We start from the raw sequence: 24,762 nt of genomic DNA, 5'->3' as shown, positions 1-24,762 counted from the left end.
TGTGCGCTCAACTTCAATACTGACAAACATGGTGAGTCTTTTCATTTAATATTTTCTCAGTTAAAGCATGTTTCATATTTGGGGAGGCTTTGAGCTTAGACTAAAAGTTAGGCTACAGTAAGTGTTAGATGTTTGGGAATAAATATAAATGAACTGAGAAACCTCACATGTGGAATAATTTGCCTTTGCTATTATGGATGCCACAATAGCACAAAAAATACAGTGAAGGCTAAAAATACCAAAGCAAAAAAAACAAAAAAAAAACAGGGAGAGCTGGGTCAACCGGATGACTGACTTCAAGTGATCTTAGAGTTTATTCCAGAAACATATTGCTGACTTGAAATGAAAGTCAAGGACTTTAAAGTTCCAGAGGTGCCATATATGTATGTGCAGAGTATAGATTAAAACATGTCCCTAATTAAAACTTAAACTTATTTCAGATGGCAGCATCTTCTGTGTTTAATATCTGTTTAGGATAAGCAATTATTGTGAAGAACATGTTTAATTATAAGTAAGGATGTTCATAGACAGACTCATCCTCCTATTACTCACTTTATATCACCAGGACCATTATCATAATCATCCATGCCAGAAAACCAAGGGGAGGGGCCCGAGGGTAATTAACATGAATTAAATACCGGAGATACAAAGAGAGAGAGAGAGAGGAGGGGGGGAGAAAAGAGAATAAAAGAGAAGAAAACAAAGGGAGATATAGGGATGAAGGTGAGTGGGGTGCTTTTTTCAGAATCAGAATCAGAATACTTTATTTATCCCCGAGGGGAAATTGAGTAAATTTTTTTGGGTGGTCTTTTGTAATGTTGCTGTGGAAATGGGTGTGTGAGAATAGACCAAATAGAGGGTTAACGGCGGTCTTTCATACACTTTGAGACTCACATACAAAGATGCACACACCTATCCCAACACAAACAAATACAATGTTCAGTATAGCAATGATATTTTTCAGTCTGTGTGTGGTCAAGATTGTTTTAACTGTAAATAGGGACCAGAATGACATGCAGCACACATGTGCACGCATGCAGATACACACACTCACGCACACACACACACACATGCGCGCGCGCGCGCGCACACACACACACACACACACACACACACACACACACACACACACACACACGTATGCACTTGTATACATACACACAACAGATGGACAACTCCAGGACATACCGTGAGCGGCGTGAATGCATGAAAATTCAGTGGTAGGAGACAAATGGGCTGAGTTAATTGCTGCGAAACTGTGAGTGTTGTGATATGGGCGAAATGAGGTTCGCTTGAGTTAAAAAAAGGTCATTTTGAGCCAACATTTTGCCTAGCGAAAGCCAATCACCTTCAAATAGGGCTAGAAGCCATGTCCCCTTTACAGAAATCTCTTCAGTCAAGATGGAGGACAAGCTGATCACATCTCAGGTTGATACTATGCACCCAAACTGACTGCTGACGCCGGGTCTGGTGGGACTTCCAAGCACAGCCACGGCACTGACTCTCTGTCGCTGAGCCATGACGACGAGATAAGATCACAAGATAACTCAAGATGAACTTATGATTTACTTTTGGAACCTTTGAGTGAACAATGGGAGCCAGCTCCCATCGAGCCGATTACTTTTTTCCTTTCCTTTTTTTCACTGCCTGCACTCTCTTCTTCATCTTTCTTCCGCACTCCCCGTTAGTTGATCCCAAGTATTTGAACTCATCCACTTTCATCATCTCTACTCCTTACATCCTCTCCATTCTGCTATCCTCTCTCTTGTTCATACATACGTATTCCGTCTTGCTCCTACTGACTTTCATTCCTCTTCTCTCCAGTGCATACCGCCACCTCTCCAGGCTCTCCTCAACCTGTTCCCTACTCTCACTACTACTACTGCCACTACTACTACTACTTTCAGCTGCTGCCGTTAGGGGTTGTCACAGCGGATCATCTGTTTCCATTTCTTCCTGTCCTCTGCTTCTTCCTCTGTCACACCAGCCAACTGCATGTCCTCTCTCACCACATCCATAAACCTCCTCTTTGGCCTTCCTCTTTTCCTCTTCCCTGGCAGCTCCATATTCAGCATCCTTCTTCCAGTAAACCCAGCATCTCTCCTCCACACATGTCCAAGCCATCTCAATCTTGCCTCTCTTGCTTTGTCTCCAAACCGTCCCACCTGAGCTGTCCCTGTAATATACTCGTTCCTAATCCTGTCCTTCTTCATCACTCCCAATGGAAATCTTAGCATCTTCAACTCTGCCACCTCCAGCTCTGCCTCCCGTCTTTTCGTCAGTGCCACAGTCTCCAAACCATATAACATAACTGGTCTCACAACCATCTTGTAAACCTTCCCTTTAACTCTTGCTAGTACCCTTCTGTCGCAAATCACTCTGGACACTTTTTCGCCACCCACTCCATCCTGCCTGCACTCTCTTCTTCACCTCTCTTCTGCACTCCCCGTTACTTTGGACAGTTGACCCCAAGTATTTAAATGCATACGTCTTCATCACATCTACTCCTTGCAGCCTTACAATTCCACTGTCTTCCCTCTCATTCACGCATATGTATTCCGTCTTGCTCCTATTGACTTTCATTCCTCTACTCTCCAGTGCATACCTCCACCTCTCCAGGCTCTCCTCAACCTGCACCCTACTCTCGCTACAGATCACAATGTCATCTGTGAATATCATAGCCCATGGGGACTCCTGCCTGATCTTGTCTGTCAACCTGTCTATCACCATTTCAAACAAGAATGGACTCAAGCCAATCCCTGATGTAAACCTACCTCCACCTTGAACCCATCTTTCATTTCTAACACACAACTCACCACTATCACACCGCCCTCATATATATCCTGCACTACTCTTACATACTTTTCTACCACTCCCGACTTCCTCATACAATACCACACCTCCTATTTCGACACTCTGTCATATGCTTTCTCTAAATCCACAAAGACACAATGTAACTCCTTCTGGCCTTCTCTATACTTCTCAATCAACATTCTCAAAGCAAATATCACATCTTTAGAGCTCTTTTGTGGAATGAACCATACTGCTGCTTGCTGATCATCACCTCTCCTCTTAACCTAGCTTCTATTACTCTTTCCCATAAATTCATGCTGTGGCTGATCAACTTTATACCTCTGCAGTTACTACCACTCTGCACATCACCCTTATTCTTGAAAATCAGTACTAGTATACTTCTTGTCCACTCCTCATGCATCCCCTCCCTTTCCAAAATTGTGTTAAACAATCTAGTTAAAAACTCCACTGCCATCTCTCCTAAAAACATCCATGCCTCCACAGGTATGTCATCTGGATAAACCGCCTTTCCACACTTCATCCTCTTCATAGCTGCCCTCACTTCCTCATTGCTAATCCACTGCATTCTTGATTCATTATCCCCACATCAACCAACCTTCTCTCTCTCTCATTTGCTTCATTCATCAGCCCCTCAAAGTACTCCTTCCACCTTCTCAGCACACCCTCGTTGCTTGTCAGCACACTTCCATCTCTATCTTTAATCACCCCAACCTGCTGCACATTCTTCCCAGTTTGGTCCCTCTGTCTAGCCAATCGGTACAAGTCCTTTTCTCCTTCCTTAGTGTCCAACCTCTCACACAACTCACCATATATACGCCTTTTCCTTTGCCTTTGCCACATCTGTCTTCACTTTAAGCCACATCTCCTTGTACTCCAATCTACTTTCTTCATCTCTCTTGACTATCCCACTTCTTCTTTACCAACCTCTTCCTCTGTATACTTTGCTGTACTTCCTCATTCCATTACCAAGTCTCCTTGTCTTCCTTCGTCTGTCCAGATAACACACCAAGTACCTTCCTAGCTCTCTCCCTCACTAATTCTGTAGTGGTTGCCCAGCCATCCAGCAACTCTTCACTAACACCCAGTAACTGAACTCCACACAACAGTCTTCCTTCTTCAACTTCCACCATTTCATCCTTGGTTCTGCCTTCACTCTCTTCCACTTCTTGATCTTCAAAGTCCTCCTACAGACCACCATTTGATGCTGCCTTGCTATGTTTTCCCCTGTCATCATGTTGCAGTTTCCAATCCCTTTCAGATCACACCTCCTGCATAAGATATAGTCCACCTGTGTGCACCTTCCTCCACTCTTGTACGTCACCCTTTGTTCCTCCCTCTTCTTGAAATATGTATTCACCACAGCCATTTCCATCCTTTTTTTTAAAATCCACCACCATCCATTCTTCCTCATTCCTCTCCTTGACACCAAACCTACCCATCACCTATACATGACCTCTGTTCCCTTCACCAACACACCCATTGAAGTCCACTCCAATCACCACTCTCTCATTCTTGGGTACATTCTCCACCACTTCATCCAAGTCACTCTAGAATTATTCTTTCTCTTCCATCTCACACCCAACTTTTGGGGCATTGCACTGATAACATTCATCATCACACCTTCAATTTCCAGCTTCATAGTCATTACTCTGTCCGACACTGTCTTCACCTCCAACACACTCTTGACATACTCTTCCTTTAGAATTACCCTTACCACATTTCTCCTCCCATTCGCACCATGGTAGAAGAGTGTGAACCCACCTCCGATGCTTCTGGCCTTACTCCCCTTCCACCTGGTCTCTTGCACACACAGTATATGTACCTTCCTTCTCTCCATCATATCAGCCAGCTCTCTCCCTTTACCAGTCATAGTGCCAACATTCAAAGTTCCGACTCTCACCTCTACACTCCTAACCTTCCTCCTCTCCAGCTGCCTGTGGACATGCTTTCCCCTTCTCCTTTGCCCAGCAGTAGCATACTTTCCACCGGCACCCTGCTGGCAAACAGTACCAGTGGCGGTCACTGGTAACCCGGGCCTTGACTGATCTGGTATGGAAATCTGATTTATGATCTGCATATTTGATCTGGTAAAGGTTTTACGCCGGATGCCTTTCCTGACACAACGCTCCCTATTTATCCGGATTTAGGACTGGCACTTAGAATGCACTGGCTAGTGCATCCTCAGTGGCTGGGTTGATCTGACTCACTAAAAAGAGGCAGTAATTCCCATCATTATAACTTAGCTGTCTTCTGTTGGGTCTAGCAAACTTGCTAGCAGCGTTAATTTAATCAAAAATGCTTGCACGATGTGGCACGAAATTCGCTTGTTCATTTTTCAGGCAAGCGATCAAACCCAGGCGAGAAAAGTGAAGCGAGATTTTGCTTCGCATTCGGTTAAAACTTTCAGTAAGGGGCACACACACACACACACACACACACACACACACACCTAATACAACCTAGGCTAATACGAGCCTTGAAATAATGCAGGAACAGATTTGGACACTGTTTTTAATAAACCAAGTCTGAATTGGTCTTGGAATAATTCCTTGGCACACCCATCAGCTTCTAATTTAGAGATGTTTCCATTCACCACCTGATAATGTTTGAACATGTTTGTTTGAGGCAACTACAGTGATCACTTGTGTGTGCTTGTGTGTGTGTGTGTGTGTGTGTGTGTGTGTGTGTGTGTGTGTGTCCCTTACAGTGTGTCCTGAAGTTGTCCTGTGAACTGTCGACGCAACTCCTCCTGCCAGGCCTCCTCTTGGTGTATGTAAGAGGTCTGGACACGCAGAGATGGCTCAGCGCAGCACAGACGCTGCTTCCACCAATCTTCTGGCCTCCTAAATGGACCCTGAAACAGAGACGTAAATACACACACACACACACACACACACACACACACACACACACACACACACACACACACACACACACACACACACACACACAAATACCCCCCCAGAAAGGAAAATCAGGTAACGTCACTTCATTCTTGTGTCAAACACATCTCCTTTCGGAAGACAAGGTGATGCCTCTTGCTCTTGCTCTCGCTCTCTCTGTCTCTCTCGCTTTCAGTTGATATGTGAATCAGGTCTGGGATGGAAAATGAGGTCTTTATTGGACGTTATTATGAAGGAGTAATTTTGTTCATATTATTCATATTGTTAAAAAGATGTCTGTTTTTTGTTAAATAAAGACTTGTTTGAAAATTAAAAATTCTCTATCTCTCTCTCTGCCCATCTCAGTCCCACTTTCCAGTGTCCACCCCTTCTCTTTCACTTCCTTTCACTCTGATCCCTCCTCCCACAGGTAGTGATGGCTTACTGCTAAATCTAGAGGCCAATCCCCTTCATCTCTCCTCTAGAGAGAGAAAGATAGAGAGAGGAAGAGAGAAAGGGCAAGCTATAACAGACACAACGGGGTAGAGAGTTTCAAAATGAGAGAAGCAGAATGGAGAAAAACACATTAAGACTGAGGGGAGTACAGACATAGATAGAGATTTCTTTTTCATCCAATCCTATCTCCTCATGTTATCCTCATTTCTTTAAACATGTCCTCTGGATGCTAACCGGTAGTAAATATATGTTGTTTAACTCTGAACTAACCAAAGCCTATTACTGAGATCTATCAAGCTTGTATTGGTTTTGTTATGCCTGGTTTATTATCAAAAGAGCAGCCATGACCCTAATGTCAAGTTGCAGTCATCGCCAACTTTATTCCATCTCAATGTTCCATTGATATTAGCTTGTTGCCTCTACACCTCCTTGGTGCCAGTTGGTGGAAATGAACATGGAGGTTGTGTACCTTTATTTAAAGAGTTAAGATCATGTCAGCCACTCTTTTCAAGGCACTTTCAAATATTCACTCCATAACATTGTCAGAATGATATTTTTTCTGGCACCACTGGTGGTTTTCCTTGGTCACACATACAGCTGCTATTCATAAGATTTACAGATAGCATTTGTGCACACAAGACATGATGGTGTACTACGGCATCTGTAACTCTAATATTATATCTATTTATTAATTTATTTATTTTAGCATTATCGATTTTTCATATATGACTACGGATTTCATCTTTTGTGCAGACTGAAAGAATCTCTCTTATTTCTATTTCTAGGTGGGTCCATTTTTAAACTATGCATTAAGGCATTTTTAAATATGCTCTTACTTTTACTGCTTTACAAATAAATCTCTTGCTTCAGACAAACGCCTGCTGTGAACAAGTCACAAATACATTCCTTGTGATTTGTTCACTTGCTCCTTGAGAGGCATACTTAGACAATAATATTTTGTTCACACTATTGTCATTTGGTAATGTTTCTGTAAATGATACTAGTCAAGTCAAGTCACATTTATTTATAAAGCACATTTAAAAACAACCCACATTGACCAAAGTGCTGTACACAAATACAAGAAAGACCAACATAAACAACAAGACACATAGCTTGTAGACACGAATAAACAACACATAGCACAAGCCAGAAATCAGCCAAATCAGGAAGATTCAAATGCTGGTGAATAAAAGTTTTGAGCCAGGACTTAAAAGAGTTGATGTAGGGGTCAGATCTGTTAGGGAGGGGAATGCTGTTCCACAGTCTAGGGGCTGCAACCGCAAAGGCGAGGTCACCCCTGAGCTTAAGTTTAGATCGCAGGACAGCCAGAAGTCCCATGTCAGCTGACCTGAGGGACCTGAAGATGGAATAGAGGGTTAAAAGGTCTGCGATATAGGAAGGGGCCAGCCCATTTAGGCCTTTATAAACAAACAAGAGAAACTTAAAATCAATTCTCAACCATACAGGCAGCCACTGGAGAGAGGCCAGTATAGGGGTATTTGATCCCTCTTCTGGGTACCTGTCAAGAGGCTGGCTGAAGCATTCTGGACAAGTTAGAGGTGGGAAAGGTACGAATGACTAATCCCAATATACATGAAGTTGCAGTAGTCAAAGCAGGAGGATATAAAAGTTTGGATGACTTTCTTGAGATCTTCACAAGAGAGAAAAAGCTTGATTTTTGGCAATAGTATAAAACAGGAAAAAAATAGCTATCATTAATGCATTAACTTGCTTGTCAAACTTGAAGGATGAATCAAATATAACATCAAGGTTTATGACATGATTTTTGACAATGATGGACAGGTTGCCAAGACTGTTGGTAAACACTTTAATGGAGACAGAAGGGCCAAATATGAAACCCAGCCACTGAGGATGCAAAAGCCAGTGCATTCTAAGTGCCGGTTCTAAGCCCAGATACATGGGGAGGGTTGCGTCAGGGGGGGCATCTGGCGTAAAACCTTTGCCAAATCAAATACGCAGATCATAAATCAGATTTCCATACTAGATCGGTCGAGGCCTGGGTTACCAATGACCGCCACTGCCATTGTTGGCCAGCAGGGTGCTGGTGGAAACTATGTTACTGTTGGGTGAAGGAGAAGGACAGGGGGGAAGGCATGTCGACAGGTAACAGGGGAGGAGGAAGGGTAGGAGTGTAAAGGTGAGGGTTGGAACTTTGAATGTTGGCACTATGATTCAATTCAATTCAATTTATTGTCATTAAAAACAATGTGCGGGGACATGCTAAAAATAAAATGAGGGCTGTGGGTTCACCAAACAGTGCAAGACAGACACAGACAAACACATCAAACACAGTATAAGATATACACACATGAAGACCAAAAGCTAAAAGTAAGTTAAAGAGCAAGAGTACAAAATATTTAAAAATATCTACAGACATTCAGTGGGTGGCCACTGACTGGTAAAGACTGGTAAAGGGAGAGAGCTGGCTGGGATGATGGAGAGAAGGAAGGAAGATATCCTGTGTGTGCAAGAGATCAGATGGAAGGGGAATAAGGCCAGGAGCATTGGGGGGTGGGTTCAAACTCTTCTACCATGGTGCAGATGGCAGGAGAAATGGGGTAGGGGTAATTCTGAAGGAAGAGTATGTCAAGAGTGTGTTGGAGGTGAAGACAGTGTCGGACAGAGTGATGACTATGAAGCTGAAAATTGAAGGTGTGACGATGAATGTTATCAGTGCATATGCCCCAAAAGTTGGGTGTGAGATGGAAGAGAAAGAAGAATTCTGGAGTGAGTTGGATGAAGTGGTGGAGAATGTACCCAAGGAGGAGAGAGTGGTGATTGGAATGGATTTCAATGGGCATGCTGGTGAAGGGAACAGAGGTGATGAGGAAGTGATGGGCAGGTATGGTTTCAAGAAGAGGAATGTGGAAAGACAGATGGTGGTGGGTTTTGTAAAAAGGATGGCAATGGCTGCGGTGAATACATATTTCAAGAAGAGAGTGGAACACAGGGTGATGTATAAGAGTGAGGAAAGTGCACACAGGTAGACTATACGTATATCTAATGTAGGAGGTGCGATCTGAAAGGGATTGGAGACTGCAAGATGGCGACAGGGGAGAACATAGCTAGGCAGCATCAGATGATGGTCTGTAGGATGATTTTGGAGATCAGGAAGAGGAAAAGAGTGAAGGCAGAGACAAGGTGCAAGTGGTAGAAGTTGAAGAAGGAAGACTGTTGTATGGAGTTAAAGGAGGAGGTAAAACAGGCACTCGTGGTGGTAGTGAAGAGTTGCCGGATGGCTGGGCAACCATTGCAGAAATAGTGAGGGAGACAGCTAGGAAGGTACTTGGTGTGTTATCTGGACAGAGGAAGGAAGACAAGGAGACTTGGTGGTGGAATGAGGACGTACAGCAAAGTATACAAAGGAAGAGGTTGGCAAAGAAGAAGTGGGATAGTCTGAGAGATGAAGAAAGTAGACAGGAGTACAAGGAAATGTGGCTTAAAGCGAAGAAAGAGGTGGCAAAGGCAAAGGCCTCTGTGGAGTTGTATGAGAGGTTGGACAGTAAGGAAGGAGAAAAGGACTTGTACTGATTGGCTAGACAGAGGGACCGAGCTGGGAAGGATGTGCAACAGGTTGGGCGGATCAAGGATACAGATGGAAATGTGCTGACAAGCGAGGAGAGTGCGCTGAGAATGTAGAAGGAGTACTTTGAGGGGACGATAAATGAAGAAAATGAGAGATAGAGAGAGAGAGAGAGAGAGAGAGAGAGAGAGAGAGAGAGAGAGAGAGAGAGAGAGAGAGAGAGAGAGAGAGAGAGAGAGAGAGAGAGAGAGAGAGAGAGGGTTGGATGGTGTGGGGATAGTGAATCTGGAATTGTGGTGAATTAGCAAGGAGGAAGTGGGGCCAGCTATGAAGAGGATGAACAGTGGAAAGGCGATCGGTCCAGATTACATACCTGTGGAGGCATGGAGGTGTTTAGGAGAGATGACAGTGGAGTTTTAACTAGACTGTTTAACACAGTCTTGGAAAGTGAAAGGATGCCTGAGCAGTGGAGAAGAAGCATACTGGTACCGATTTTCAAGAATAAGGGTGATGTGCAGAGCTGTAGAAACTACAGAGGAATAAGGTTGATCAGCCACAGCCTGGAGATATGGGAAAGAGTAGTGGAAGCTAGGTCAAGAGAAGAGATGATAATTAGCGAGCAGCAATATGGTTTCATGCCATGAAAGAGCACTACAGATGTGATGTTTGCTTTGTGAGTGTTGATGGAGAAGTATAGCGAAAGTCAGAAGGAGTTACATTTTGTCTTTGTGGATTTAGAGAACGCATATGACAGGGTGCTGAGAAAGGAGGTGTGGTAATTTATGAGGAAGTCCGGAGTGGTAGAGAAGTATATAGGAGTGGTGCAGAATATGAATGAGGACAGTGTGACAGTGGTGAGTTGTGCATTAGAAATTATGGATGGTTTCAAGGTGGAGGTGGGATTACATCAAGGATCGGCTCTGATCCCTTTCTTGTTTGCAATGGCGATAGACAGGTTGACAGACGAGATCAGGCAGGAGTCTCCATGGGCTATGATATTCATGGTTGACATTGGGATTTGTAGGGAGAGTAGGGTGGAGGTATGCACTGGAGAGAAGAGGAATGCAAGTCAGTAGGAGCAAGACGGAATACATATGAGTGAATGAGCGGGAGGACAACATAATGGTGACGATGCAAGGAGTAGAGGTGATGAAGGTGGATGAATATAAATACTTGGGGTCAGTTCTTCAAAGTAACAGGGAGTGCGGAAAAGAGGTGAAGAAAGTGCAGGCAGGGTGGAGAAGAGTGTCAGGAGTGATTTGCGACAGAAGGGTACCAGCAAGAGTTAAAGGAAAGGTTTATAAGATGGTAGTGAGACTAGCTATGCTGTATGGTTTGGAGACAGTGGCACTGATGAAAAGACAGGAGGCAGAGCTGGAGGTGACAGAGTTGAAGATGCTAAGATTTTCTTTGGGAGTAACGAAGGGCAGGATTAGGAATGAGTATATGAGAGGGACAGCTCAGGGTAGACAGTTTGGAAACAAAGTAAGAGAGGCAAGATTGTGATAGTTTGAACATGTGCAGAGGAGAGATGCTGGGTATATTGGGAGAAGAATGCGGAATATGGAGCTGCCAGAGAAGAGGAAAATAAGAAAGCCAAAAAGGAGGTTTGTGGATGTGGTGAGGGAGGATATGCAGGTGGCTGGCATGACAGAGGAAAATGCAGATGACAGGAAGAGATGGAAACAGATGATCTGCTGTGGTGACCCCTAACAGGAGCAGCTGAAAGTAGTAGTAGTAGCAGTAGGGGGGCCCAAATAGGACAATTTCAGATTTGCCTTCATTCAGCTTTAAGACATTTTGTGCCATCCAGGATTTTATGTCCCCAAGGCAGTTCAAGATGCTGACTGAAGTGAATGAGTGGACTGATCATTTGGTTTCAGATGAGAAAAAGCTTAGTGTCATCAGTATAACAGTGGAAGGACATGTCTTATTTTTTTAATAATTTGACCAAGGGGAAGCATGTATATAGAGAAAAGAATGGGACCTAGGATAGAACCTTGTTGGACCCCGCTGAAGAGACTAGCTGTGGGATAGGGAAAGTGCCTATATTAATGGAGAAGCTTCTATTTTTAAAGGTAGGATGTGAACCATTTGAAGGCAGAGCCATCACCACAAACCCTGTAGTGGATATGGTCTGTTAAAACGTCATGAGCCACAGTATCGAAAGCTGCACTGAGGTCAAGAAGAATTAGAATGGCACAGTCACCAGAGCCGATAGAGAAGAACAGGTCGTTGTACACTTTCAGTAAGTCAGACTCTTTGCTATGATAAACCTTAAAACCTGACTGAAATCTTTCCAAGATGCTGTTTTGGTGTAGGTAGGGCAGCAATTGACTGAGAATAACCTTTTCAAAAACCTTTGACAGGAATGGCAGTTTAGAAATAGGTCTCTAGTTACTAGGTAAGGTTAGGTTGAGTCTAAGTTGGGTTTTTTCAGGAGGGGCTTGACCAACGCGTGCTTGAAACTGGTTGGAATGGTACCAGTGGCCAGGGAGCTGTTGATAATGGAGAGGATGCTGGGACCAGCTATGTCAAAGACCTCTTGAGGAGTACAGTAAGGACTATGTCATGGGAGCAGGTTGTAGGATTCATGATGGAAACAATCTTTATAAGGGTGGGTAGCGTGATACATTGGAAGCAGTCCAATTTAGTAGAACATAAATCACGGGTGGGGTGGGGGAGTTCATTCTAATATCCTCAACTTTGCTAATGAAAATTTTTAAAAATTCTTCACACTTAGCAGGGGACACATCTAAGCTGGTACTGGGGGTGGGGCAGATGACAGAATTTATGGCACAAAATAAGACCTTGGGATTATGAGAGTTGTTGGAAATTAGGTAAGAAAATTATTTTGCTCTCGCAGCCTTAACTGCTTCTTGACAATTGTGAAGATTGTTTCTCAATTCTGCACTCTACCATCAGGGCTCTGGTGGTGTCATTAAGCCAAAGCTTAGGCTTTTTCAATTTAAGGGGAGCAACAGTGTTCAGAATAGAAAAGCAGGTGGCATTAAATAAAGAGGTGAGTTCCTCAGTACTGAGATGGGGGCATGAAGCCTCAATAGTGCAGGTACTGGGATCAGCTAAGAGAGCCTCAGCGAGCTTATTGGCAGTTGAAGAGTTATTGTAGCGAGAGCAACATATAGGGAGATAAGATTTAGTTGAAAAGAAAGGCAGACATGCATCAAATATAACAGCACTATGATCCGGCGGGGAAGCATTAATTATATCCACACTGCAGATTGGAAAACCAAATGTGATAAGACTAGGTCGAGTGAATGGCCTAGCTTTAAAAAATCCCTTACGAGAGGCTTTGCTGGACAGCAAACATGAATATTAAAATCACCAAGAATTAGAACTTGATCAAAGTTGGGCATAGTGTTTGAAAGGAAGTCCACAAATTGAGTGAGAAAGACTTTATGTATTTTTGGTGGACGATACACAAGTGCAATTAAGAGGGGACTGACCAGGTCCACTTTAATTAACTGCATCTCAAAGTTCGGGAGTCAGAGTTCAGTTCAGGATTTCACTTCTACCTAAATTGACCATGGGCGGTCAAAATGACCACCAGTTTTTAAACTCTATATTCTGCCAAGATAAATACCCAATTGAGATATTAATGCATTGCATATGTTAGTATGTCTGTTAGGAAATGACTGCCACCAAAATTAACATTTCAACAACTATAATACTATTTTTAAGCAATTTAAACTTCAGAGAGACATGGTCGAACTTGAATGGCAAAATTGAAAAGGTGAAAATATTACCTGAAAAACAAAACAGAAAACACATCTTGTTAATCTAATATACTCAACAGGGCCTATAAACCATGAAATGTAAAAAAACCAAAAAGAACTGAAAATAAATATTGAAACAGTCCCAAACAACGACCGGGACTCAAAAACTACTAGAATGACGTGGGCGGTCATTTTGACCGCCACAGTTTTTAAACTCTATATTCTGTCAAGATATATACCCAATTGAGATATTAATGCATTACATATATGTTAGTATATTTAACATTTTAACAACTTTTAATACTATTTCTCAAACAATTTAAAATGGCTGCTGTCCAACGCCTATAAATAATGCAATGCATCGGTGGTAGTCATGGTGCGTCTCTAACAGCATCTGTAACCAGATATGTTGGCAATAATCAAAATTCAAATTTAGACTATTTCTCTGCACTGGAGAACGCTAGTTTTTTTTTCTAGGACAAAGCAATGAGCAGTGAAAAAGTCATTGAGAATAAAAGTATTTTTGGATAAGGAACTCACACTGAACAGAGCCACTTTGACTGGGATAGCAACACAGTCTTCACATTATACTCAGCTCTAGCCAGCATTACTTGTGGTTTGTGTCACACTCTAAAACAGTCCATGTGGAAACAAGCACCAAATAACACTACTGTTACATCCTTTTTCTTTTCTTTTGAAGTGTGAGCCCTTATTCAACAGTCTAACTTCAGTAACATCAAATAACTGTATACAATGTAAATTCCTTTGGAATAGTAATCAACTGTAATGAGATAGTCTTTGTTGTCATTAGTAAACAAATCTGTACCAACCTTGGCCTATGGTCTACTTAGTACCTCGCGTGGCTGTGATGTCTCTTTTTGCTGTTTTGTATCAGCTAATCTGCAAATGTCACATTTTGCTGTGAATGTCTTAATATGTTCATTCATTCCCTGCCAGTAGACACATTCTCTCACGTGCCTGAGGCATCCCTCCACCCCCAGGTGAGTGGAGTGAATATGGCGGGTGATCTCACCTCGGAATATGTCCGGGATGACAACTCTCTCTCCTCTGAAGATGATTCCATCCTGAACACTCAATTCCTCTTAGAACGAGTAGTAGAGCATGATATCCATTGGTGTGTTGTTCTTATTTTGTGGCCATCCCCTTTGAATGGTCTTGCTTAGTATCTGTAATATTTTGTCTTCTCAGGAAGCAGAGTGGATTGTGCTTAGTCTCTCTTCTGAGATAGGTAGGTAATCCACATGTTGACCATCTCCATCTCAGCTTCCACTGACCCAATAGTTGAGCTCTGGCAAGTATGCTCTGCTCAAGATATCTGCAAGCAACATGTCATGTCCAGGGATATAGGTCACATCTATGTCATATCTCTGAAGCCTCAGCAACATTCTTTGGAGTCTCTTTGGTGCGCGCAACAGTGGCTTCTTGACAATGTTCTCTAAAGGCTTATGGTCACTCTGTACTGTCACTTTCCGGCCATAAGTATATTGATGGAATCTTTCCATGCCAAAGACAATAGCCAAACATTATTTTTCGATTTGGGCATAGCCCCTTTCTGTCTGTGTCAGTGCTCTGCTCCCAAATACTACAAGCACCCATTTTTATGTCAGTGCTGCTAGTCCTGTTTCTCATGTGTCACACTGCAATGTCAGTATCTCTTTTGGGTTGTAGTACTTCAGTACTGGTGCTTTGGCTACAGTGCATCCGGAAAGTATTCACACCCCTTCACTTTCCCCACATTTTGTTATGTTACAGCCTTATTCCAAAATGGATTAAATTCCTTTTTTTCTCATCAATCTACATACAATACCCCATAACGACAAAACAAAAAAGGTTTTGTAGAAATCTTTGCAAATTGATTGAAAATAAAAAACTGAAATATTGCATGTACATAAGTATTCACACCCTTTACTCTGTACTTGGTTGAGGTACCCTTGGCAGTGATTACAGCCTCAAGTCTTCTTGGGTATGAAGCTACAAGCTTGGCACACCTATATTTGGGGTATTTCTCCTATTCTTCTCTGCAGATCCTCTCGAGCTCTGTAAGGTTAGATGGGGAGCGTCGCTGCACAGCTATTTTCAGGTCTTTCCAGAGATGTTCAATGGGGTTCAAGTCTGGGCTCTGGCTGGGCCACTCAAGGACATTCACAGACTTGTCCCAAAGCCACTCCTTCGTTGTCTTGGCTGTGTGCTTAGGGTTGTTGTCATGTTGAAAGGTAAACCTTCGCCCCAGTCTGAGGTCCTGAGCACTCTGGAGCAGGTTTTCATCAAGGATCTCTCTGTACTTCTCTCCATTCATCTTTCCCTCGATCCTGACTAGTCTCCCAGTTCCTGCTGCTAAAGAACATCTCCACAGCATGATGCTGCCACCACCATGCTTCACTGTAGGGATGGTATTAGCAAGGTAATGAGAAGTGCCTGGCTTCCTCCAGATGTGACGTTTGGCATTCAGGCCAAAGAGTTCAATCTTGGTTTCATCAGACCAGAGAATCTTGTTTCTCATGGCCTGAGAGTCTTTTAGGTGCTTTCTGGCAAACTCCAAGCAGGCTGTCATGTGCCTTTTACTGAGCAGAGGCTTCCGTCTGGCCACTCTACCATAAAGGCCTGATTGGTGGAGTGCTGCAGAGATGGTTGTCCTTCTGGAAGGTTCTCCCATCTCCACAGAGGAATACTAGAGCTCTGTCAGAGTGACCATCGGGTTCTTGGTCACCTCCCTGATCAAAGGCCCTTCTCCCCCGATTGCTTAGTTTGGCTGGGTGGCCAGCTCTAGGAAGAGTCCTGGGGGATCCAAACTTCTTCCATTTATGAATGATGGAGACCACTGTGCTTTCCGGAATCTTCAAAGCTGTATACATTTTTTGTACCCTTCCCCAGATCTGTGCCTCAATACAATCCTGTCTTGGAGGTCCATAGACAATTCCTTTGACTTCATGGCTTGGTTTCTGCTCTGACATGCACTGTCAACAGTGGGACCTTATATAGACAGGTGTGTGCCTTTCCAAATCATGTCCAATCAGTTGAATTTACTACGGGTGGACTCCAGTCAAGATGTAGAAACATCTCAAGGATGATCAGTGGAAACAGGATGAACCTGAGCTCAATTTTGAGTGTCATAGCAAAGGGTGTGAATACTTATGTACGTGCAATATTTCAGTTTTTTATTTTTAATAAATTTGCAAAAATTTCTACAAAACCTTTTTCACTTTGTCATTATGGGGTATTGTGTGTAGATTGATGAGAGAAAAAAAGGAATTTAATCCATTATGGAATAAGGCTGTAACATAACAAAATGTGGGGAAAGTGAAGGGGTGTGAATACTTTCCGGATGCACTGTATATTGTCCTTGAGCCTACAAAATACTTCCTCGTGCATTTCTGTCCAACCCCACATATTTTTTCTGTGTGTGAGCTGTCTCAGTATCTCGCAGTCATCTGATAAGTGTTGGTAGAATTTAGAAAGACAATTCACCATGCCAACAAGTCTCTGTATGCCTTTCACATCTGTTGGTTTTGGCAGGTCTCTCACTGCTCGAACCTTATTGGGGTCGATTTTCAGTCCATCAACTGTCAGCAGATATCCAATGTATGGCACTTCCTGTCATCTCAGTCTGAACTTGTCTGCACTCAGTTTTAGATTACAATGTTCGTCAAACAGCACCACCATCATACTCACTGTCCTCGCTGACATGCTGCCACTTGACAGTGTTCAATAGCTCTCTTCCACTTTCTCCTATGAGATAGTAAAACAGCTTGACTTTTGTAGTTTCTTCAGCATCGGGCATAGTAGGGTCCATATATAGTAGAAACTCCTCCTCCCAACTCTTCCATGCTTTTGCTAAGTTGTTGGAGTCCAAAGCAAGCATTGCTGGAGGTTTCAGTCCTTCCATCCCAACGTCAGCTGTTTTTCTCGTTCCCCCGTTGCTTGGGTGGTTAGCCAGTCGACTCCTCAAGCCTAATCGGTTCTGTGCATAACTGTAGTCCACTGACTTCTGGTTTCTACTGCAGTGGTCATACCACTTTCCTGTTTGTTGGCGTGTGCTATTGACAATGGCATATTTTTCGTGACACGGTGGCACAGTGGTTAGCGCAGGCGCCTCACAGCAAGAAGGTCCTGGGTTCAAGCCTCAGGGTAGTCCAACCTTGGGAGTCGTCCCGGGTCGTCCTCTGTGTTGAGCTTGCATGTTCTCCCCGTGTCTACGTGGGTTTCCTCCAGGGGCTCCAGTTTTCTCCCACAGTCCAAAGACATGTAGGTCAGGTGAATTGGCCATACTAAATTGTGTGTGTGTGTGTGTGTGTGTGTGTGTGTGTGTGTGTGTGTGTGTGTGTGTGTGTGTATGTCAGTCCTGTGTGACGGCCTGGTGACCTGTCCAGGCTATCTCCCCGCCTGCTGCCCAATGACTGCTGAGATAGGCTCCAGCATCCCTGCGACCCTGAGAGCAGGATAAGCAGTTCGGATAATGCATGGATGGATGGATATTTTTCACGATGCCTGCAAGATTTACCATGGATACATGTCAATGACATGCACAGAATTGTCGACAAACTTTTACCTGGGTGAAAAGTTAAATTGTACATATCAAGTTACGTACGCATGTTATGGTTATGTAGGAAGTTACCTTTATTGAAAGAGGGACATCTTTCAATACGTACGTAACTTGATAGGTACAACTTGAAACTTTTCACCCGTTTGCTGGTAGGTGCAGGTGAAAGTTTGTCAACAATTATGTGCATGTCATAGACATTTATCCAAGGTAAAGCTTGCAGGCATCACGAAAAATATCATTGTCAATAGCACACACCAACAAACAGGAAACAGGTATGATCACTGCAGTAAAAACCGGAAGTCAGTGGACTACAGTTATGCACAGAGTGGATCCGACAACGGCTCCCACCCTGTAGTGTGGGAGCCGACTCTACACCATACCACTTCACAGTTAGCCTGGCGGGAAACCCACAGGGCAGTGGTCTGGCATCCAGCTCTGTGTCTGGGATAATCAGTCGGAGAAAGGCATACCTGGTCTCGAGGGAGTGCCAAGGAATTAAGTGATGTGGTCAACCAGGTGCAACATCGTCGAGCTGAAAAAGGTGGGCCGGTGCTGAGCGAGAGCAGGCAGGATTATTCAGTTTAACCTAGAGGCCTGCACATTTACTCTGTCTTCTAGCTCATTTCCTACGGTGGTAGCCACAGGGCTGAGCACATATACCTTCCTGTAGTTGGGAAAATAAGAGTGGTGAAAGCTTCTTTGTCCGGGACCGGGCATATAATTCCATGACAGAGGCTTGAACATTCAGTAGTGTTTGACGATCGTAGACAGTAGTGGTTTGCACATCATCCATACACATACACAGAGGCACAAACAGACCCTGGACAAAACGGAGTGGCAACAGGCGACGACAAGCAGCCAAACACAGTGGTACAGCCATCTTTCTCGTGTGACATAGAAGCAGCATAATACTGTAACGATCATGTATGAAGAGACTCGCTAGCCCTTGGCTAACGGATTGGACCCTTTAGTCGACTGGTTAACGTTGTCGCCCGTGGTGTGGGAGATCCGGGTTCGCGTCCTGGCTGCCCCCCTGAATTCGCTACATTGGTGTCAGAAGTGGGATGGTGAGATTGTGAGGCCATCGGAAGCGTGTGCGCCCAGAGGCGTGAGGGAGCTGGTATGCTGAAGTGGGGGGAAGGAGGGGGTAGTGTAACAATCACAGATAAGGCTAACGGGTTGGACTCTTTAGTCGACTGCTTAATGAGATCCGGGTTCGTGTCCTGGCTACGGTGGTTCCTGGCTGCCCCCCTGAATTCACTACAATACTAGGTTGTGAATCTGCTAATTGCCGATATGAATTTCATGGAATAGTGAATCCGTCTCACATTCACACATGAGCCCAACACGAAAAATTGAGGGAAGATTTATGGGTTAGGTAGCATGTGTGAATGAGGTTCTGGATTATGTCTCCATCTACCCAACTAGCTTCTCTCTCTCTACTCAACTAGCTAACCTGCAAACCAAAATGCTATGCTAACAGTTTAGTATACTGTATGGGGAATAAGAAAGCATGCATTCATGGTGCAGATGCAGCCATTTTGAACTGACACAAGAAGGGGCTGACCTGAAGAAAAAAGGAAGAAAAAATGTAGATCACACTTATCCTGCTTTCCTTATGTTAGCCATGTCAGCTGTTAAACCTTGAAATACTAAACATTAATAATTTTGGAATGCTAGCAGGCAAAAAGAAAGACTTGTGATTTGTTTGATAGTACAATTCATGTGAGTTAGCATTCAAAATCAAGAAACTGCAAGATATCCTCATAGAATTGAACTATAATGTTGGATTGTGAGCCTCCTTACCTCTAAAGGTATCTTTCCATTTTGAATTTGATTCTGTTACATCTCTTTAGTTTTTGGATTTACCACTTGCTATTTTAATAACCAAAAAAATAAGAAAGACATAACTTTCAACAAGTGCTACCTGTGTGGTTTCAAAGTGGATTTCTAACAATACTGAAGTTGTTTTCTTCGTGTTCTACAGACCAAACACTATAACTTGGTGCACTCCCTGTGATGTGAGAATCATGTTATACAAAAAAAAAAGACAAGTCAAACTATAATTTATATAAAGTATACTTTGGTAAATACAGAAATGTGCAAAAAAGAAAATCTCCCAAATCCAGCAGTGAATTTCCACCTCTCTGAGAGTAATGTGTAAACTTTGAGGAGCACGGATCAAGTTAAATGTTAATGTTTTGTTTGAGGTGACCTTCAATTGTTGTTTGGAGTTAAAAATGGGCAGGGACCCTGTCCTTGCACCTATCGCCACGGGATCAGTGGCCTGGCCTGACCACTTCCACAGCCAGCACCTCCACCTTATCCATCACCACTAGATAGTTATCACACCAGGGAGGCAGAAGAGGGTACTAGGAGAGATAGAAGGGGAGGGGGGGGAACTTCCTGCACTAATGACGTGCGCACACACGCACACGCACACACACGCGCACACACACACACACACACACACACACACACACACACACACACACACACACACACACACACACAGGGAAGAGGTGAGGTAGGGTAATACAGATTGAGAGATATAGTGAACAAAAACAAGTGTGTAAATGCAGTAAGAGAATGGGAGGAAAACAGAGAGAAACTTAGAGAAGGTAGAGCTACAGACATGGCAAGAGGGACAGAGGGAATGTCTCAGACAAAGAAAGACAGAGACAGCAAGGAAGAGAAAGAAAGAGGGATAAAGAAAGTGACAGAGGAAAAAGTGGTATGCAGATATTGTGTTCTCTATGGCGCACCTATGGAGAATCTCCTGCCTCCATTAATGAGCTCACCCTAACTAGTGCCAGCTGGAGAAGTGTGTGTGTGTGTGTGTGTGTGTGTGTGAACTGTAGGCTAATAAAACGAGACAAATCCACGCCTCATTTCTGCTCACTTATGTTTTACATTTCTAGAAACCAATAATAGGGAAAGCACTTTGCCATAAAGAGCTGCCAAGCGTAAATAACACAAATGGCAAAATGGCCCCTCATCAAATCATCAACACATGCAACTGCACATTCGTACATGCACACGCGCACACACACACACACACACACACACATGCATGCAAGCATGGGCACATGCACACATTCAGACAAATACACAAATTTCCCCAGTGTCCCAGCTGGACCAAGTCCATTTGCTCAGCATTTGGCTTCTAAGTATTGTGTAAATCTACCATAAACACAGAAGACAATTTATTAATCTTTTCACTTATGGTTCAAATGGAAGTATGTAAATGTCAAAATTTCAAAAGTTAATGCAAATTGGTATATTGTGGCGGACACTAGGGGCTATGCCTCTCACCCAGCAGGACTGTGAGCTGGGGGCGTGGTTTACGTTCCCGGGCTCGCCGGTGCAGGGTTGTTCCTGCTGCAGTTGGTTTTTGGAGTTGAGGAATAAACATCAAACACGCCTTGGTCTCCTGTGTTTTTCCTCATTCCTGCCACATTGGTGACCCCGAATTGAACATGTTTGGAGCAGAAGAGGAGTGTGAATCCACTTCGGCCACGCTGCCCCAACTCTCACAGCCGGCCGTTCTTGCCGCGGCTGTGAAACTCCCAGAGTTCTGGCAGAGCGACCCGGCCTCGTGGTTCCAGCATGTCGAGGCGCTGTTCCACCTGCGTGGAATCTCCGCGGACGACTCCAGATACTATCTGGTCGTCGCTGCGCTGGACCAGCAGTCCACACGCCGGGCCATGCAGCTGTTGCGCGCCCCTCCGCAACACGTTAAATACGTCGCCCTCAAACATCTTCTGCTCCGGAGGTACAGCCTATCTACCGCAGAGAGGGCAGATAGAATCCTTTCCCTATTCGGTTTAGTCGACGGGACGGCTGTGGATCTCATGGACAATATGTTGTCGCTGCTAGGCTCAGACGAAGGTGGGTTCCTTTTCCCGCACGTTTTCCTGCGCCAGCTCCCGTCTCCTGTGCGCGCGGCTTTGGCTAACTCCCCGTGTCTGGCCGCTGGTGACTGCCGAGGTTTGGCTGAGGAGGCCGATCAGGTCCTGCTGGCTACCAGACGGTTCTCTGTGCAGCGTGTGGCATCGGAGCCTCTGCAGCCGACGTCGGAGGACGCGGACCCGGCAGTGGTGGCTGAAGTGACTGCCCTGAGACGGCGCGGGAGAGGCCTTTGTTTCTTCCACCAGCGGTTCGGCGGCAAAGCGAGGCGCTGCGTCCCTCCGTGCACGTTTGAGGCGGCGGGAAACTCCAGGGCCAGCGCTCAGTAGCAGCTGTGGACGCTGGCAGACGTAGTGAGCTGCTCTTCATTAAGGACACGATGTCAGGAAGACGGTTTCTGGTGGACTCAGGCTTGCAAAAGAGCCTACTCCCTCCTGCTGAGACAGACAGGTCGGCCGAAGGCGGCGGCCCACAGTTAAGTGCAGCTAACGGTTCGTCCATTGCGACGTTTGGCACAAGGTTGGTGACTGTTTGCTTCCACGGGCGCCATTTTGAGTGGGACTTTGTAGTGGCTGCCATTACTGTTCCTATTATCGGCGCGGATTTTCTGTGTGCTAATGGTCTGCTGGTTGATGTTGCAAACCGCCGTTTAATTGATGCTGTGTCTTTCGCCACTGTTCCGTGCGAGACAGGGGGAGCCGGGCCGTTAACACACGCTAACTTTTTAGCATTAGGGGATGTTTTTCAGCGTTTGCTGGTGGATCGGTGACTATGCCTGCCTTTTCCACCGCGGCTACTAAACACGGGGTACAACATTTCATTCCCACTCTGGGACTGCCAGTTTTTGCACGCGCGCGGCGCCTCGACGCGGTAAAGTTGGCTATAGCTAAGGAGGAGTTCGCCATCATAGAGCGTCTGGGTATAGTGAGGTGTTCCAACAGCCCGTGGGCCTCGCCGCTTCACATGGTGCCCAAGGCGGATGGGTCGTGGCGGCCTTGCGGCAATTTTCGCCGCCTGAACAACATCACCACCAATGACCACTATCCCATCCCACACATACAGGACTTTTCCATACGCCTGGCAGGTACCACTATTTTCTCTAAGGTGGACCTGGTGCGCGGCTATCATCAGGTTCCCGTGTGCGCAGAGGACGTGCCCAAGACCGCAGTGATCACCCCGTTTGGGCTTTTTGAGTTCATGTGCATGCCTTTTGGCTTGAAGGGGGCAGCGCAAACCTTTCAGAGGCTGATGGACTCGGTGTTGCGTGACCTTGCTTTCGTGTTCGTTTATCTCAACAACATATTAGTGTCCAGTCCGTCAGCTGAAGAGCACCTGGCGCACCTGAAACAGGTTTTCCGTCGTCTGGACGAACACGGCCTGATAGTCAACCCGGCCAAGTGTCAGTTTGGACTGCCGGTGATTGACTTCTTGGGTCACCGCATTTCGCCGCAAGGCGCAGTCCCGTTGCCTTCTAAGGTGCAAGCGGTGGCGGAATTTCCCCACCCAGTCTCTGTTAAGGCATTGCAGGAATTCTTGGGCATGGTGAATTTCTATAACCGTTTCCTCCCTCGCGCTGCCCACCTCCTTCAGCCACTTTACGAAGCCCTGCGGCTTAAGCAGGCTAACGACCCTGTCGACTGGACTCCCGAACAGGTCCAGGCCTTTGACGGAGCTAAGTGCGCCCTGGCTAACGCTGCCCTCCTCGCCCATCCCACACCCACGGCGTCCATAGCTTTAACAACCGATGCGTCTGACATAGCCGTGGGGGCTGTGGTTGAACAGCGTGTGGCAAATGCGTGGCAGCCACTCGCATTTTTTAGCCGCAAACTGCGGGATAGCGAGCGCAAGTACAGCGTTTTTGACCGGGAGTTGCTGGCACTGCACCTTGCAACCCGGCATTTCCGCTTCCTGCTGGAGGGTCGCCCATTCACGGCCTATGTGGATCATAAGCTGCTGACTTTTGCCATGTCCAAGGTGACTGAGCCGTGGTCTGCTCGTCAACAGCGCCACCTAGCGGCGATCTCCGAGTTCACAACGGACATTCAGCATGTGGCCGGGAAGTCCAACCCTGTTGCTGATTGTCTGTCGTGTGTGCTTGTGTGTCCTGTGCACCTCGGTGTGGATTTCTCCGCTATGGCTGCCGACCAGCCCAGCGACCCGGACGTCTTTGCCCTTAGGTCAATGCATATCGGTCTCAAGCTAGAGGACGCTGTGATGCAGGAAGGCAGTCCTGCCCTCCTCTGCAATGTCTCCACCGGCCGTCCCCGCCCCGTTGTTCCAGTGGCCTGGCGCCGTCGAGTTTTCGATTCGATTCACTCCCTCTCGCACAATGGAGTTCGGGCGTCGGTGAAGTTGGTCGGTTCCAAGTTCGTCTGGCCTGGCCTCCGCAAGGACGTCAAGGGGTGGGCAGCTGCATGTGTAGCGTGCCAGCGCGCTAAGGTCCACCAGCACAGTAAATCGCCCCTCGAACCGTTTCCGATCCCGGCCAGACTTTTCGACCACGTGCATGTGGACCTGGTGGGCCCTCTACCTTCTTCACAAGGTTTTACGCACCTGCTCACAATGGTAGATCGGACCACCAGGTGGCCAGAGGCTGTCCCTCTATCCTCCACAACATCCTCGGATGTTGCACGGGCTTTTCTTTCCTCCTGGGTCGCCCGTTTCGGCACTCCGTCAGATATCATCTCAGACAGGGGCCCCCAGTTCGTGTCAGAGCTCTGGTCGGCACTTGCGCAATCCTTGGGTGTGCAGGTACACCGCACTACCGCGTATCACCCTCAGGCTAACGGGTTGTGTGAACGTTTTCACCGGTTGCTCAAGACAGCGCTGCGCGCTGCGCTCTCAGATGGTAACTGGGTG

General features: G+C 45.4%; 1 protein-coding gene across 1 annotated transcript in view; it reads right to left on the bottom strand.

Annotated features, from left to right (window-relative positions):
• The window catches only part of spata17 (spermatogenesis associated 17), a 90,510-nt gene that overhangs the window by 22,271 nt on the left and 43,477 nt on the right, over positions 1–24,762 (bottom strand). Inside the window, exon 8 of the mRNA XM_056279332.1 lies at positions 5,520–5,668. Within this exon, the coding sequence (XP_056135307.1) occupies positions 5,520–5,668 (149 nt within the window). The remainder of the gene's footprint in view (positions 1–5,519; positions 5,669–24,762) is intronic.

This window comes from Lampris incognitus, chromosome 4, assembly GCF_029633865.1.
Source record: "Lampris incognitus isolate fLamInc1 chromosome 4, fLamInc1.hap2, whole genome shotgun sequence".
NCBI classification, from domain to species: domain Eukaryota; kingdom Metazoa; phylum Chordata; class Actinopteri; order Lampriformes; family Lampridae; genus Lampris; species Lampris incognitus.
This window is presented reverse-complemented; position numbering and strand designations above follow the sequence as displayed.